The sequence below is a fragment of the Suncus etruscus genome, chromosome 20 (assembly GCF_024139225.1).
Source record: "Suncus etruscus isolate mSunEtr1 chromosome 20, mSunEtr1.pri.cur, whole genome shotgun sequence".
Lineage (NCBI taxonomy): Eukaryota > Metazoa > Chordata > Mammalia > Eulipotyphla > Soricidae > Suncus > Suncus etruscus.
Window position 1 is genome coordinate 74,961 of NC_064867.1, and position 17,591 is coordinate 92,551.

At 44.1% G+C, this 17,591-nt stretch overlaps 1 protein-coding gene across 1 annotated transcript in view; it reads left to right on the forward strand.

Annotated features, from left to right (window-relative positions):
- The first annotated feature begins 8,961 nt into the window (after nucleotides 1-8,961).
- STK32B (serine/threonine kinase 32B) overlaps nucleotides 8,962-17,591 on the forward strand; it is a 250,860-nt gene continuing 242,230 nt past the window's right edge. Inside the window, exon 1 of the mRNA XM_049766428.1 lies at nucleotides 8,962-9,170. Coding sequence (XP_049622385.1) covers nucleotides 9,119-9,170 — 52 coding nt within the window. The 5' untranslated portion in view covers nucleotides 8,962-9,118. The remainder of the gene's footprint in view (nucleotides 9,171-17,591) is intronic.

Consider the following 17,591-nt stretch of genomic DNA (forward strand, 5'->3'; position numbering starts at 1 on the left):
AGCCTATTCGTTTTAAATAATATGGAATAATCCACTTGACAAATGCAGAACCAAAGAATTTGTAACAAGGTGGCACAATCAACGTGGCTGACCATAGAAACCATCCAAGGATCTCCAGAGGCAATTTCCAATAAAGCGTTTCACTTACAGTTATTGAGGGTCCAGGTCCACCTGTTCCAGGCGCCATTTGTAATGTATCTGTGCTGTTAAATCCTTTGTTGGGTGTTTGTGAATCCATGAACAGTCCCCAGAATGAGAAATTGCTTCCCATCCCCTTGTCCCCTTTCGGGAGGAGACCTTGGTAATATTTCTCCACAGCAAATAATAATCCACACAGAGAAGGAGGTTAGGGTGTAAAAGATTGGGGGGGGGAGAGAGGAGAGACAGAGGAGAGACAGAGGAGAGAGAGAAAGGGAGAGACCTCTTGCAGCCTGCAACCAGCTCTCGCAAAAGGACCCCTCTTCCCTGCCCATGAAGCTATTTATTGCCAACTCCACAGCACCCCCACCTGGAAGGTTTAGGTGGGGCAATAATCACAGAATAATCCTAAGGAAATATTTTTATATACAACAATTCCAAGAATAATCTTATGGAAACTTTTTCATATACTACAGTGCCCACACCACTTATTGAAGAGGCTTTCCCTGTTCCATTTAGGATTTCTTGCTCCTTTATCAAAAATTAGGTGATAGTATATATGGGGAACATTCTCTGAGTACTCAAGCCTGTTCCACTGATCTGAGGGTCTGTCTTTATTCCAATACCATGCTGTTTTGATAACTATTGCTTTGTAATACAGTTTAAAGTTGGGGTAAATAATACCTCCCATATTTCTTTTCCCAAGTATTGCTTTAGGTTTTCGTGGTGTTTATTGTTCCAAATGAATTTCAGAAGTGTTTGATCCACTTCTTTGAAAAATGCCATGGGTATCTTTAGAGGGATCGCATTAAATCTGTACAAAGCTTTGGGGAGTATTGTCATTTTAATGATATTAATCCTGCCAATCCAAGAGTAGGTTATGGATTTCCATTTCTGTGTTATCTTATTTCTTGTAGCAGGATTCTATAGTTTTCTTTGTATAGGTCCTTCACATCTTTAGTCAAGTAGACTCCAAGGTATTTGAGTTTATGTGAGACTAATGTGAATGGGGTTGTTTTCTTAATACCCATATCTTCCCTATCATTATTGGTGTATAAAAAGGCCATTGGTTTCTGTGTTAATTTTATAGCCTGCTACATTGCTATATGCATCTATTGCTTCTAAAAGTTTTTTGATAGAATCTTTAGGGTTTTCTAAGTATAGTATCATGTCATCTGCGAACAGTGAGAGCTAGACTTCTTCCTTTTCTATCTGGATTCCCTTGAAATCTTTTTCTTGCCTAATTGCTAAAGCAAATACTTCCAGTATTATGTTAAATAGGAGTGGTGAGAGGGGGCAACCTTGTCTTGTATCGGAGTTTAGAGGGAAGACTTTCAGTTTCTCTCCATTGAGGATAATATTTGCCATTGGCTTGTGATAGATGGACTTGATTAGATTGAGAAAGGTTCTTTTCATTCCCATCTTGCTGAGAGTTTTTATCAAGAATGGGTGTTAACCTTATCAAATGCTTTCTCTGCATCTATTGATATGATCATGTGATTTTTATTTTTCTTCTTGTTTATATTGTGTATTGTGTTGATGGATTTACGAATGTTAAACCATCCTTGCACTCCTGGGATGAAACCTACTTGATCATAGTGAATGATCTTCTTGATAAGGCATTGAATTCTATTTGCCAGAATTTTATTTGGGTTCTTTGCATCTGTATTCATCAAGGATATTGGTCTGTAATTTTCTTTCTTGGCTGTATCTCTGTCTGGTTTTGGTATCAAGGTAATATTGGCTTCATAGAAGCTGTTTGGAAATGTTCCTGTTTTTTCAATTTCATGAAAGAGCTGGCCAGGATTGGTAGTAATTCCTCTTGAAAACTTTGAAAGAATTCATTAATGAATCCATCTGGTCCTGGGCTTTTCTTTTTGGGGAGACTTTTGATTACCATTTTAATTTCCTCAATAGTGATGGAGGTGTTTAGATATGCTACATCCTCTTTGTTCAACTGTGGAAGATTGTGAAAGACTATAAGAGATAAAAAATTTATCCATTCCTTCCAGGTTCTCATGTTTTATGGCATAAAGTTTCTCAAAGTGATCTCTGATTACCCTTTGAATCTCTGCAATATCTGTAGTGATCTCCCCTTTTCATTTCTAATACGGGTTATCAAGTTTTTCTCTTTTTTTGTGTGAGTTTTGCTAATGGTCTATTGATCTTGTTTATTTTTTCAAAGAACCAACTTCTGCTTTCATTGATCTTTCAGATTGTTTTTTGGGTTTCCACTTCATTGATTTCTGCTCTAAGCTTTGTTATTTCCTTCTGTCTCCCTATTTTTAGTTCCTTTTGTTGATCATTTTCTAAGTTTATGAGCTGCATCATTAGGCTATTCAGATATGCCCCCTTTTCCTTCCTGATGTGTGCTTGCAAAGCTATAAATTTTCCTCTCAGTACTGCTTTTGCTGTGTCCCATAGATTCTGATATTTTATGTCTTCATTGTCATTTGTTTCCAGGAAAGTTTTAATTTCCTCTTTGACTTCATCACAGACCCACTGGTTGTTCAGTAGCAGGCTATTTAGTTACCAGTTGTTAAAGATTTTCTTCTGTGTGCCTTTTTAATTCACATCTAATTTAAGAGCTTTATGATCAGCAAAGATAGCCTGAAAATTTTCTATCCTCTTAATTTTATGAAGATATGTTTTATGTACTAGCATGTGGTCTATCCTGGAGAATGAGCCATGTGCACTGGAGAAGAATGTGTATCCAGGTTTCTGAGGATGGAGTGTCCTATATATATTTACTAGGCCTCTTTCTTCCATTTCTCTTCTCAGGTCTAATATATTTTTGTTGGATTTCAGTCTGGTTGACCTATCAAGTGTTGAAAGGGCCATGTTGAGGTCTCCCACAATTATTGTGTTATTACTGATGTCCTCTTTCAAATTTGTCAATAGTTGTATTAGATATCTTACTGATCTCTCATTGGGTGCATATATATTTAATATTGTGATTTCTTCCTGCTGTTCATATCCCTTGATTAGTACATAGTGTTCATCTTTATCCCTTACAACTTTTCTGAGCCTAAAATTTGCATCGTCAGATATTAATATTGCCACTTTAGCTTTTTTAAGGGTGTTGTTTGCTTGGATGATTTTCCTCCAGCCTTTGATTTTGAGTCTATGTTTGTTCTGATTATTCAGGTGTGTTTTTTGTAGGCAGCAGAAGATTGAATTTATCTTTTTGATCCATTTTGCCATACTGTGCCTCTTAATTGGTCCATTTAATCCGTTGACATTGAGAGAGATGATTGTCATGTGAGTTAATGCCATATTTATTTCTAAGATTGATGTGTCTGTTGATCTATCTTGTCTTAAAGTAGGCCTTTTAGTTTCTCCTTTAAGGCTGGTTTTGTATCTGTAAAATTTCTGAGCTGTTGTTTATCCGTGAAGCTATGGATCCTTCCTTCAAACCTGAATGTGAGTCGAGCTGGGTACATTATTCTAGGTGAAGCCTCCATTTCATTCAGTCTTGTCACAATATCCCACCACTGTCTTCTGGCTTTAAGAGTTTCTTGTGACGTGTCTGTTGTAAATCTTAAGGATGCTCCTTTGAATGTAATTTTCCTTTTGGATCTTGCTGCTTTCAGTATCCTATCCCTATCAGTGAAATTTGTCATTGTGACTAGGATGTGTCTTGGGGTGCTTTTCTTTGGATTTCTTTTAGCTGGTACTCTTTGGGCATGCAGGATTTGGTTGCATACAGTCATTATGTCTGGGAGATTCTTTGTAATGATGTCCTTGATTGTTGATTCTTCCTGGGGATTCTCCTCCTGTGTTTCTGGGACTCCAGTGATTTTTATGTTGTTTCTGTTAAATTTATCGAACATTTCTATTTTTATTTGTTCAAAATCTTTGAGTATTTTTCCTATTGTTAGTTCATTTGCTTTGAGGTTCTTTTCAAATCTCTTTTGTTATATAGAGTTATTATGCCTCTCATCTTCTAGCTGACTAATTCTGTCTTCGGCTGCTGTTACTCTACTTTCCATAGAGTTTTGCTTTAACTCTACTCCATTTTTCAGTCCTATTATTTCAGTTTGGAGTTTTCTAATATCCATATTTGTGGTCTGTTCAGATCAATCTATGCTCCCCTTGAATTCCATGAACATCTTCCATATCTCCACTCTAAACTCCCTTTCTGAGAGGTCAACCAGGTAGTTGGCATATTTTGGCTCATCAGAGCTGCCATCCTCATTCCCACGCATGCAGTGTCCTTCGTTGTTTCCTCATTGTCACCCTTTAACTGTAATTCTATGTATTGCAATGAGGTTTGTACTACATAAAAAGTGTGCGCTTTTATTTTTTCCCCTGTTCAGCTTTCTGTGCTCCTCCCAGATGGACCCAGGGATCACAAAGCAGCTTCAGGTGTGGCCCTCAAAAACAGTCTGCAGGGAGGGGTCAAAGAGTGGTGGATTGATCCACCCCTACCTTCAGTCAGACTTTGGAGCAAAATATTTTCATATATAACAATTTCCCCATTTGTATTAAACAAACATTAATCATGTAAAAAAGTAAGTAATATTTTCTATAGTTATTAAGGGAAAAACTAAGCAATAAGAAAAGAGCAGTTGTTTGCATAAGTGCATCACAGAGAAATGTAAAGAAAAACTTCTAACATTAAGACAGGGTGTCTAAAACCTGACCCTGACCCTGACCCTAACCCTAACCCTAACCCTAACCCTAACCCCAGCCCTTTTAAAAATAAACTTTCTAGGTTTGCTTCAGTAAAATCCTTTTTCCTTCCTTCTTCACTTCTTTCCTTCCATTTTGTCCTTCTTTTCTTTCTGCTTTTCCTCCCTCTCTCTGTTCTTCCTTCCCTCCTTTTTCCTTTCTTTCTTTCTTTCTTTCTTTCTTTCTTTCTTTCTTTCTTTCTTTCTTTCTTTCTTTCTTTCTTTCTTTCTTTCTTTCTTTCTTTCTTTCTTTCTTTCTTTCTTTCTTTCTTTCTTTCCTTCTTTCTTTCTTTCTTTCTTTCTTTCTTTCTTTCTTTCTTTCCTTTTTCTTTCTTCTTTTTCTTTCTTCTTTCTCCCTGTAAAAAGATTGTTTCTATTAAAAGAAACTTTCTTAGGGGACAGAAAGAGAGAAAACCATGTTCAAGAGAGAACATGGGAATCTCAGATTCAAAGAAAAAACCAGAAGTATGTGTTTAAGAGACAAGCATGGGCTTGAAAGTAGTAGCCATGAACTTTAACTTCTAAGCTTGTACTAATGTACCCTAACTCCACTCTGTTAGCCCCATCTCTAGAACCCTACAGGCTGCTACAGGTACAAGCCAGCTTATCCCAACCCTCTGCTGACAATGGGCAGTGTGTGGGCAGGGTGCCCGCGATCACACACATCTCTAGCCTGGTCCAGGACACTTCCCAGCTCAATGCCAGGTAGGACTCACCTGTTTAGCCACTTTAGGGTTTCTCTGCCTCTCTTTGGGGTGTCTGTAAGAGTCTGAAGGGGCATAAGGAGGGGCCAGCCCTGACCACAGGCAACTTTGCAGAGCCAGGATGGCTCCTAAGCACAGTCTCCACCTTTCTCTACCTCCTAATCCCACCAGGCACCCCGAGTGCTCATCTTCCTCAGTTCCTCACATCTGCCTCTGCAACTGCCAGGGTCAACCACAGAGGATCTTCTTTCTGTGATTCATTGCAGGTCTCTGGCTCCAGGGGTTCGAGGGAGGATATAGTGGAGCAAACTTAGAAGCATGTAAAGGACCATTGAAGTTTTAAGCTTTGGTGAAGCAGGGAGGGCTCAGCTGGCCTGGAGGAGGCAATTGGGTAGATTGGCCTGGACTATAGTCTGTCCCTATATCTTGGAACCAGCAGCTTTATGCTCCAGCTAGAATTGAGTATCTGCCCACCTCTGCCCAGTCACTGGTTCTTTCTTCCTGCTCTCTCTGTGTTGACTAAGGCCGAGGTGCAGAATTCTAATTGTGGGTAAGACAATTGTAGGCTAAGGTGAGCTGTGGATCTATCAGAAGGAAGGAAGGACACACTCCCTTTTGGGTTTTAAGTTCAAGGGTTGGCTGTGATGGGGTTGTGGTGTTGAGTCAAGTAGCAACAGAATCTTATTGGTTAGCAGCTTAACTCAGATTTTTAACTTATAATAGCACAGACCGATTTTACTGAACAGTTAAAGGTCCAGAATTAACAAATAAACATGTTAAGAGCTTTTTATGTGGGGCTGGAGAGATGTTTTAAATTTAATTGTGTGTAAAATGAATTTGGTAGAATTTTCTATATTTCAGTTATATTTCTATATCTATATTTTACCTGCAAGTACTTCTACTATTTTCTATTCAATAGACAATATTTTAATTATTTTTCTTGCTGTATTGCTTGGACTAGAACTTCTAGAAAATATTCTTTTTCTCATCTTTTTGTTTGTATATTTGTTTGAGGGTCACACCTGTGTGTTCTCAGGGCTGACTGTGCATAGGAATCTCTCCTGCTGGGGATTTGAACACTAGATGAGGTCTAGGGAATCATACATAGATTGGCTGCATTAGGATCAGGGCAACAAACAGCAGAACTCAGTCTACCTGTTTGCTCCCCCAATGACTATACTCTGAGGAAGTCAGGGGCTGGAAAATCAAGATAAAAGGCACCATCAGGAGACATCTGTAAAGGTGATTGGAATGATGCACTGGTGAAGGGTGGTGTACACTCTATGACTTAATCCCAACAATGAACAATTTTGTGATGATGGTGCTTAAGTGAAGCAAATAAAAATAAATATGAATTAAAATATGGTGTTGTGTCCCTGGGGCAACTGAGGAGTGTCAGACTCACCTCAGCCTCTTTGGTGTCAGGGTGTCTGGCCAATCAGCTTCCTTCTTTACAGTCACTGTCATCAACCAGCATAAAACAAGGTTTTATCTTCTTGAATGCATCTGATAGGTGCCGTACTGAGTCCTGAACGTTGCTCTGCAACCTGCCCATAGCTGGCCCTCTAGATAGTCAGGTACAACCCACTGCTTTTCCTTACCTTGTACCAGGTGGGTTCTTTCTGAACAGGCCCCTGATTCTGACAGAAGTATATTGTCCTACAGAGAGATGGTGTGAGGCTCAGAGTTTGGGCACCTGGGAATCTCTCTCTAGGTCCTGAAATAGGTCTATATGTTGCCACTCTCCTGTCACTTTGGTCTCCATGAACTAAGGAAGACTATATTCAAATTTGTTGAGCTGATCTTTCAGCTCCACCTTCTTTTCTTTAGATGCACCAAATGCTTCTGCAGCCAGAACAGCAGCTCAGTGAGGCCCTGGAGGCCCAGCTTGTTCTCTCACCCTCTTATCCTCAATCTCCACAAAACACCTGCTTATTTACAATAGTTTCATGGCCTCTGGCAATCCCAGACAGTTATTCTTCTCAGCTGCTCACTCATACCTACTTACTCTATTTCTGCATTTGCTAAGGCCTATGGGAGAATTCAAGTTCCCTCCCTGCTCCCTCCTTTAGCCTTCATTTCATACAAGGGAGAGAGATGGCTTAAACCAATCCCTGCTCCTGAAATGAAACAAAATTTTACAATCACAGAGTTCTTTTTAAACACTAGAAGGAAAACTATGGTCAGGTGTCCTTGTCCCTATATCTCCTCTGCCTCTGTTGACATGTCATTGAGGATTGGTGGGAGGAGGTCCTGAAGGATGGGGCTCCCATTTATGCTCCATGTGCCCCTTATCTCTTGCTCCAAACTTCTCCATTTAAGGAGCCAGAACCAGAGTCTGAGCTGCTTGCCCTAAGTGACCCCAAGGTCTGGAACTGAGCTGGTGGTATTGCACGTGTGGCTGCTACATCTTTTCCAGGTTCCTTCTGATGCTTGATTTACTTATTTTTCTGAATGAAGCAAAGAGTTGCCTGCAAAGACAGCTAGAAATCTGAGGGGGGGGTGAGGAGGGCTAGGTGAAGACCCCCCCCCAAAAACACGCAGACAGAGCAGCTTTGTGTGTCCAGCAGATGGCAGGCTGTGACCAGATATAACAACCCGCATCTTAGGGCTCCCAAAGCGCGGGGGGGGGGGGGGCTCCTGCACACGCCTGCATGCGTGCCCCAACTCCCTTCCCCACGGGGCATATCCTGCACCCCCAGTTCTCCCCACTAGCGCGCCCACGGACTAGCTGACCCACTTGCGAACAGGCACCTCCATCACCCTGCCTTAGTTTCCCCGCTTGCATGGTTGAAAGAAAGGGCGAGGTGTGGAAATCAGGATGCAGTTGGAGAAGAGGACACTGCCAGATGGATGTACAGAACTTATGCCTAGGAAAATGCAACAGCCCAGTGCTATCCTGGCCAAACCTTTTGGAAGTGGAGATCAGTTAGCAGGTATTCATAGTGACTAGGGGAAGTCCTGAAGGAAAGCAATCCTTTCTGTTACAAACCACTATGGTGTTCAAAGACAAGGAGAGAAGAAAAAGGAAAAAAAAAAAATGATGCTGAGTATTCCAGGTAAAGATAAATTTAATCAGGTCTATATTGCTTATAAAATTCTCTATGTTAGGATGAGAACGGTTTTACTATAGACACAGCAGAAGGGAGAAGCAAGCATAGAGAGGAGGCGTGGCTTGTGGGGGTGGGCACGGGGCATCCCCTTGCAACTGGGATGCATTGCCCTTCCCGCAAACCCCACTTTCAGGCGTGGACCATCTGAGGCTTTTTCCCAGCTCGGGCGTCTCGGATGAGATTAGGTTCTTGCGAAGCGCGTTGCTGGCCGCGGGTGGGGGTGGGGGCTGGAGTACCGCAGGCGTACCCCCGGAAAAGCCCGCGCGCCCCTCGCGCACCCCCCCTGCGCTCTCCGCCTTCCCTGATCCTCCTCCTCCTCCTCCTCCTCCTGCACCCCGCTACAGCCGGTGGGGCTGTGCGTGGAGCTCCCTGGTTCAGGGGCGCGGCGGACTCTGCCCCTGCAGCTGGGCGCGCGCCCCGCATCCCGCATCCCGCATCCTCCTTCCCTCCTCCGGCATGGGCAGGTAGCGGCGGCTGCAGCGGGCGGAATATGGGTGGGAGCCACTCCCACAGGCCCCCCGTGTTCGACGAGAACGAGGAAGGTAAGCGCTCTCGCCACCACCCCTGGCACCCGAACCTCCAACTGGCTGGCACCCGGTGGGGCGGTGCGGGATGCCCAGGAGGCCGGGCAGGGTGTCAGTGTGGGTGTGGGCGTGCAACGCGCGGGTGGGCTCTGGCCACGGTGTGCCACGTCCCGCAGATTCCCAGGACAGCCCAGGGAAACTTTCTGTTTCCTGCCACTCCTCCTCCAGAGGAGCCTGATCCTCCCTCAGCTGCCTCCTGTCCGCTGCTGGGCCTGCACGCCCCATCTGAGGATCCATGGAACTGGGGGTCTTTGTTCTTCTTCAGGTAGAAAGAGCAGAGCGCTGTGGTTTCGCTCCCTGAAACTCCACTTCCCGGGCTGTTGGCCGAACCTTCCTGAAAGGAGGGGTTTCCCGTCATAGAATCAGGGCCACACCTGTTCTGCCAGGCAGAAATGGGCAGCACGGGGCCACCCTGGAGCACACATGTGTGGTTGACCCTTAATCATAATGGGCATGTGACTAAACCTGCTATGTGCAGCTGTCACCTGCGCCCCTGCAGGTCAGGTCTTTGGTCCCCAGTGCCCCCACCCCACCCCCAAAGAAGAGCTGACACTGTCCTCCCCTTAGTCCTCCCCATGGCCAAAGATATGTGCCCACTCACTCGTCCCTGTTTGGAACTGCAGCAAGGAACGGTTGAGGTCCAGATTCCGGAGAGGCATGGCTGGCTTTGAGACTGGTCTGTTCTCTCTGGATCCTGGCTTTTCAGCAAGGTATCCGCAGAGAGCTGGGTGTAGATGGCGCGGGGTGCTGGCCACATCGTGAAGTCAACTCCCCCCACCCAACACCCCTTGTAAAGGCCACTGTGTACAGGGGCTGGAGAGATGGCGTGGGGCTTGTAGCGCTGGCCTTTCATGTGGCCAGCCCCAGTTTAACCCCTGGCATAGATGTGATCAGCCCCACCAGGAGTGATCCCTGAGCAGAGCCAGGAGCAAGGGCTGAGCGTGGCCCTGTGTGACCTCGAACCAAACCACCACCAAACCAAAAGAACCCAAAGATAGTGAACACAGTGATAGTTCGGGCCTCATGTCCTTGGCACCTGCTCTTTTGTTTGAAGACCACATCTGGCAGTGTTTAGGAGTTACCACTGGCTTTGCTCTTAGGAATCACTCCTGGTAGTGCTCAGGGGACCATGTGAGATATCGGAGATTGAACCTTGATGTGCCATGTGCGAAGCAAGCCCCCTTCCCACTGTGCTATTGCTCCAGCACTTCCTAGTCAGCTGAGTGCTTATATGGGGTCTCTGGGCCATGACAAAGTTAGACGACCCACATTTCTACTAATTGCAGCCCAGTGAAACATTAACTCAACTTCTTTAGCCAATGTGTTTTCCAGTGATTTCCCTGTGCAACTGGGGTCATTGTTGCTACCTTTAGTGAATGGCATTTATGGACCAGCTTTTCTGTACTCACCATCCCCATGCTGGATGCCAGGAGCCCAAAAAGAACTGAAGGCAAAGGCCTAACTTTCAGCAGCTCAGGGAAAATCTGCATTAGAGGGAGTGAATGTAGGGGGCTGTGGTGCACTGGAATGGGGTTGAATGGGGGTGGGGGAGAATGGGTATCTCTAAAACAGGGAGATTTCCTCATTGGCTGAGTCTTGCAGAAATGGTTGGAGCTGCCAGGAGGGATTGGGGAGAAAGAAAGGGTAGGGAATACTTAAAGCGAAGTGGTAAAGTGTAAATATCATGGTCCTATGATTGTCCGTGTTTTCTCAAGCCTTATTCATTCGGCAGGCAGGCAGCTGAAGATGTGAACATTTGTGCAGCCAGAACAAGTCAGGCATGGAAGAATTGAACCAGAGCTGAGCATTTGTTAGGGCATAATTGTTCCGTGACCATCTATATTGCCCTGGCAAAAATTTAACTTGCATCCAGATAATATTAAACAGAACCCTAACTCACCAAAGTCTTGAGGAACAACTTACCCATTTCACTGGGAGTTCTCAGCCTGAATTTCACTGGAGAGGGAACCATAGGAGCTAGGGATCTTGAGGGGATGAGCTGGGACCCATAGAGTGTTGGTGGGGACTCCTGAATCTAGCACCTTGTGCTATGCTGAGGGCTACCTCTGTAGGCCAGTGGGAAAGTTTGGTTCCCTGACATGTACAGGACCATATGGCCATAGTCATAGCAGTAACAAGGCTCCCAACTGTCAGCCTTGGCCTCACTCAGACAACAATCCTTTCAGATACTATCTCCAGAAAGTGCTCTCTGAGCAGTCACATTCTGGGAAACAAAACATATGCATATTCTGGGCATGAAAACACAATAAGCTTCTGTTCCAAATTCAGGCCAGCATTGCATTCAAGCTTTTTTTCTTTTACCTCTTCGATGTCCTTACCCATATACCTCCCACATAAAATGGTCTCTGCTCTTTCTCCGCCAACATAATTTCACTGTTTCTTGTGGCTGCAGTGTCTTTAAGACACTCAATACCTCATCCAATGGAACTACCATCATTTACTTAAATAATCTTATTTTTTTTATTTTTTTTTTGTGTGAGGCAAATTGGGGTTGGGTTCTTTCAGTTTCCAGCTTTATAAATAAATTGCTTGGCTATTTTATGCATTTTCCTCCTCTTTTAAATGATACTTGAAATGAGATAGAAGAAGTGAATGTATTGGAGTAACTAGACTGAACTAATATTTTTGGCCACATCCAGCTATACTCAGGGGATACTTCTGGTTCTGCACTTGGGAATCACTTCTGGCAGGCTTGGAAGACAATTTAGGATGCCAATGATCTAATCTAGGCTAGCTACGTACAAGACAAATACCCTCCCCACTGTGTTATCACTCTGGTCCCTGGGCTGAACACTTTTTGGACTCCCAGTTGTGATAAATTCTGTTTCCAAAGCGAACTATTAAAGTGTTTGACGAGTGTTCACATTAGGAGATGAATATAACTACCTCATAACCAGTTAGATTCATGTTAGGTTGCTTCAAGAGCTCAACAGCCATTCAAGGGGTGGGCGGGAGAGAGAGAGAAAGAGAGAGAGGAGAGAGAAGAGAAGAGGAGAGAAGAGAAGAGAGGAGAGGAGAGGAGAGGAGAGGAGAAGAGAAGAGAAGAGAAGAGAAGAGAAGAGAAGAGAAGAGAAGAGAAGAGAAGAGAAGAGAAGAGAAGAGAAGAGAAGAGAAGAGAAGAGAAGAGAAGAGAAGAGAGGAGAAGAGAGGAGAAGAGAGAGAAAGAACCTGGTTAAAGAGCTTGTATGTACCCAATCCAGGTTCCATCCCCAGCACTGCATCATGTCCCTGAGCATGGCCAGTAGTGAGCCCTGAGTCTAGAGCCAAGAGTGAAACCTGAGTAGACCTAGTGTGATAACTATAAAAGTAGAAGTGCAATTTCTCTAGAATATTGCATCAGGTAACTTTGAATGCAGCTTAGAATTTAAAAGAATCTTCTTGGCCTAAATAAATGAACAACAAAACTTATTTTACTCTGGAAATACTCAGATTCCTAAAACCATCAAATAAGAGTTGAGTCTCATCCATGATGCTGTTTCTAAATTGCCTGGCAGACAGAGTCAGGTGGAGCTAATGTTCTGGGGATCCTAGTAGAGCATCCGTTTCAGGAATCCTCCTTGGGGAAGGACAGCAAAAAGAGGGCACCATCCTCCATGATCAGTGGTTACTAAAGAGCTTGATTCTGGGACATCCTTCCTCCCTCACAGAAAGCTCTGGTTCAAGGATAGATCACCTATCAACACATGTTGTTTCCTAAGTCCCAGTGTTCATGCTTTTCTTCTCCTTGGCACATCATTTGCTCTATGCATCTTTTATGTCTTGTACCCTGCATGTATCCCAGTCCCTCTTGTCCTATATAAGCATTTTTGGAATGGAATTAAGGCTCTCTGGTCATCAGCCTGGAACCAATTCTTTCCTGGTCATCAGCTGGGGGGAATGTTCTCAGTCCCCTGAATGCACTGGGGGTATAAAAGTTGATCTTTGCTGTCCGACAGGGTTGGCAGAATTAATCATTCCCTAAAGTTGTGTTCCTGGGTCACCTGGAGATAGTCTTGAGCCTAGGAGCCTGAGTCATCTGCCTTTGGCAACTTGGCTGAAATCTCTGCTGTATCCCTTCCTACTGACTTGGTCTCTGCTGCCTGGGAGTGCTTGGAGAGCCCGTTCATGTGATACCTTCTTTTCCATATTTGCACTTGTGGTGGCTTTGATGTCAAGTCAGACATCTTCGAGAACACTCAGACTCATTTGCGATAAACTTGACTGGGGAGCACCTGGTGGTAGAGACTTTGTGCAGTGTTTGGAATAGATGTGGATGCACAGACTGATGGTCATGGTTCTTAGGAGGAACATGCTATAATGGTGGGTTTAAGATTTAGTCTTGAAGATCTGACCCAGTGTGCTGTGGACATAGGGAAGATTGTTAGAAATCAGCCTGACCCAGCTTCATAGAACTGATTTGCAACATGCATTTGTATCTTTCAGTTCTCTTAGAAGGCAGCGACATATTTTACCATCTAATGCATGTGCTGGCCATCTCACTAAACTTGGACTTGTACGTACATGTTCATGCATGTTGTTGATTCTAAGGCACACACATTTCATGCTTTAGCATCGCTGACATTGTAATGTCCTCGGTGGTAGCTGCTGGTTCAGGTGGTGCTTGTGTGATGTTGTGGTTTCATTGCTGATGTGCCGTAGGGCCTGTTTATACTAAACTGATATATCATGGGGCTAAGAAAGCTTATTTAAGTAATGAGAAAGAATTGTGGCATAGATTAATTAGCAGCTCTTTGCTCTTTGGGTACATAAAGTGGTCATGCACTCCACAATTCTAGCTTCTTAATTAGGTAGAAGATGGCAGATGAGAGATGCCTCTGTAAGTTGCAAATGATAAACACCAACAGGAGGTCCTCTGATAAGAATTCACTGACTCTGGTCCCCTTGCCCCATCACTACTGCTCTGTTCTAAGCCATGGTTACATCTCTAGTTTACATGATTTAGTGGCTCCTTACTGTCCTTAACCTACACCTTCTGTGATGCCACCTTCTGTGATGCCTTTGTGCAGCATCCAGGGATCTTACTAAGACAGACATGGAGCATGAAGGAAGCCCTTTGCTCAAATGTCCCTTAATCTCTGCTGCTCATCAAAAAACAAGTGAGAGGCCAGAGCGGTGGTGTAAGTGGTAAGGTGTCTGTCTTGTGCGTGCTAGCCTAGGACGAACTGTGGTTCAATCCCCTGGTATCCCATATGATCCCCCCAAGCCAGAAGTGATTTCTGAGTGCATAGCCAGGAGTAACCCCTGAGCATCACTGGATGTGGCCCAAAAACAAAAAAAAAAAAAGAAAGGAAAGAAAAGAAAGAAAGGAAGGAAGGAAGGAAGGAAGGAAGGAAGGAAGGAAGGAAGGAAGGAAGGAAGGAAGGAAGGAAGGTAGGAAGAAAGAAAGAAAGGAAAGAAGGAAGAAGAAAAAAGAAAGAAGTGAGTAAAATCCACTAGCCTCCCCTCTGTCTTCTTTCTCTAATGATCTCTCCTTCTTCCATTCAAATAAAGCCTGAAAGTAGAAGGTTCACATATTGGTTTATTTGGAAGGAGTTATAGACTCTTTTTTGTTTGTTTGTTTCTTGTTTTTTAGGGGGTCACACCGGGCAGCGCTCAGGGATTACTCCTGGCTCTATGCTCAGAAATCGCTCCTGGCAGGCTCAGGGGACCATATGGGATGCCGGGATTCTAACCACCAACCTTCTTCATGAAAGGCAAACGCCCTACCCTGATGCTATCTCTCTGGCCCCAGAGTTATAGGTGCTTAAAGGTAGAGATGTAATAAAATCCTAGAACATCTGGGCACAGAGGTGACCCATTCATAGATAAATGAATGGATAGGTGATTATCTGGGTGGGTAGGAGGACAAAGGGAAAAGAAAAGATGAATTGATGAAGAGATGAATGGATGGGTGGATAGATGAGTGAAACGATAGAATGAAGGAGGGAAAGAAAAAAGATGAAAGGAGGGATGGGTGGAAGGAAGAATAGCTGGATGAATGGAAGGAAAAGGGAGGGATGGATATATGAATAGATGAATGGATGTGTAGATAGAATGGAAGGATGGATAGTAGGCTAGATGGATGGTTGGACAAAATGAAAAAGGAAGAATGAATTGATGGAGAGATGAACAGATGGGTAGATAGATGAATGGAGGGATGGATGGAAGATTGGAAACTGGAAGGGAGAGTGGAAGAAAAATTCAGATGAATGGATGGATGAATGGAGAAGTAGAACTCATCATTTGGGACTCAAGCACACCATCATGTTCATCCTCACTTCCTCTACTCTCTTTGAGGCCTACAGGACTTCCTGCAGACTCAGAGTCACACTGTGAGAAAGAGGAAGAGTACTTTGAGCACTTTGCCTTTTTTTCAGGGCTGTTGCATCAAATATGCCAGGATTAATTTAGAGGGTTCTGATGAGGTCTTCAGCTGATCTGTCACCAACTGCAATGACTAGGGAAAACAAACCTCTCACTGACCCAGCTGGATCATGTGCCTGCCTCTGGATTTAAGGGAGGGAGATCCACTAATTTAACTACAGTGCCAAGTGATGAAGTTTCCAACAAGTGCTGGGAACTCATGAAAGGAGGTGAGCCAGAGGAGCATTTAGGACAATATCCTAGTCTGGAAAACTTTTGGCTCATCACTGTAAGACGACACCCAATTAACCCAAAGCAAAGGCAGTCCCCAACTTCTTCCTTCCTTAAATCTATTCTTTTGATATGGATTACTCAACCTTCCCCCACTGGGTATTGGTTTAATAAAGAAAGAGCAGTTTTGGCTTTGGGCTGAGGAAGAGAGGTGGGGGGGGGGGGGGAGACTAGCTTCAGGGATCTTTCCTGATTGGCTTGGTTTTATTAGTCTTTTGCTACTACTCTGCTTCTTCAGACTGTTCGCCTGGGGGTTAGAGATATGGTACATTGGAGGGGGGGGTGATCTCACAACTCTGGGGTTTTATTTTATAATCTCATTTACTTGTTTGTTTACACATCATTTATCTTCAGGTCACCTTGACCTCCTGAAGACCAGCTAAGTTTGTTTCACCTTTGTTACTTCAAGGGTGCAAATAGAGTCGCTGAAGGCATCAGATAGCCTGTTGGAAGATGAGAGGGAAGTCCTATATATTAGGAAACCTCATCTTTCCATTCTTCTAAGGTTCAGGAACTACTGAGAAATGGGCAGAAACATCTGACCTATTGCCTAGAAAGTGCATAACCTTCCACAGGTTGGCATCTAGAATACCTTCCCTGATCCTGTACTGTCCCTCAGCTTGGGCATTGAGTCTTGCTCAGACAGTCTTTGTCCTGTGGGCTGCACACTGGACTTCTAGGTTCTAGGAACCCCAAGACATTTCCAAGAAGCAGTCACTTGTTGTAATGCCTCTGGCATATTGTGACTCAAGATAACACATTTCTTCCCACTGAGAGAGAAGGCAGAGGCTCTCTCAATTGCTTTCTGGGAAGCCAGAGTCCCCCTATTATGGAGCTATGGAGTGGGACAAGAGGGGAGATGGTGCTCTTGGATGAGCTATAATGAACAGATTAGGGGCCTGCAGAATGTATGAGCAGATTAGAAGGGCTTCAGAATGTATGCTTTTTTTTGGGGGGGGGGGTGTTAATGGTGAGTTAATATCTCACTGTGCTCAGGGCTTACTCCTGGCGCTGCACTCAGGGATCATTCCTAGTAGGCATAGGGGGACCATATGACATGCCAGGGAGGTGCCCTTCCCACTGTACTATCAATCTGACCCAGTGTATTGAGTCTTAAGGGAAGTGGTTGAGCATCTCTTGAATAAATAGGTACAGGATTTTCAGAGACTGGTCCTAGATACCAAGCCCAGGCTCTTTCCTGAGGGCAGCGGAAGGATCACTGTCAGATATCTGATAACTGGGCTGTGAGCAATTGCTGTCAGAGGGGGTTCAAAGAGTAGAAGGGGTCCCATATCCCAAAGCCATGGAGAGGAAGAAATTGGGATTCTGGCAGACTTCCCTGATGAAGTCATATTCAGTAGAGTCAGCCAGGGCAGCATAGGCCAGAGGTCGCTACCCATCCTGGAAGCCTCCTCATCTCTTCAGATATCCCTTCTTTTTGTTCTGCAGGCTGGGAGAATGGAGAGTTGGGGTGCCTGGTTCCAGCAGGTTATAGTATTGAAAAAACACTGTGGGAAATAAATTCACCTAGGAGACAGGCTTCACCTCTGAGCCACCTCCCTGGGCTCCTTCGTTATTGCGTTCAAGACCTTATTGGAAGGTATTTTTTTTCTTTCAGAATTATTAAGGATATAGGCCTCTATTTGGTCTCCCAGAGGACTCTGTGACACATCTGACCACTCTTTGCTCCCATGTCTTGTTCTTATTTATCTCTAAGCATGCAAA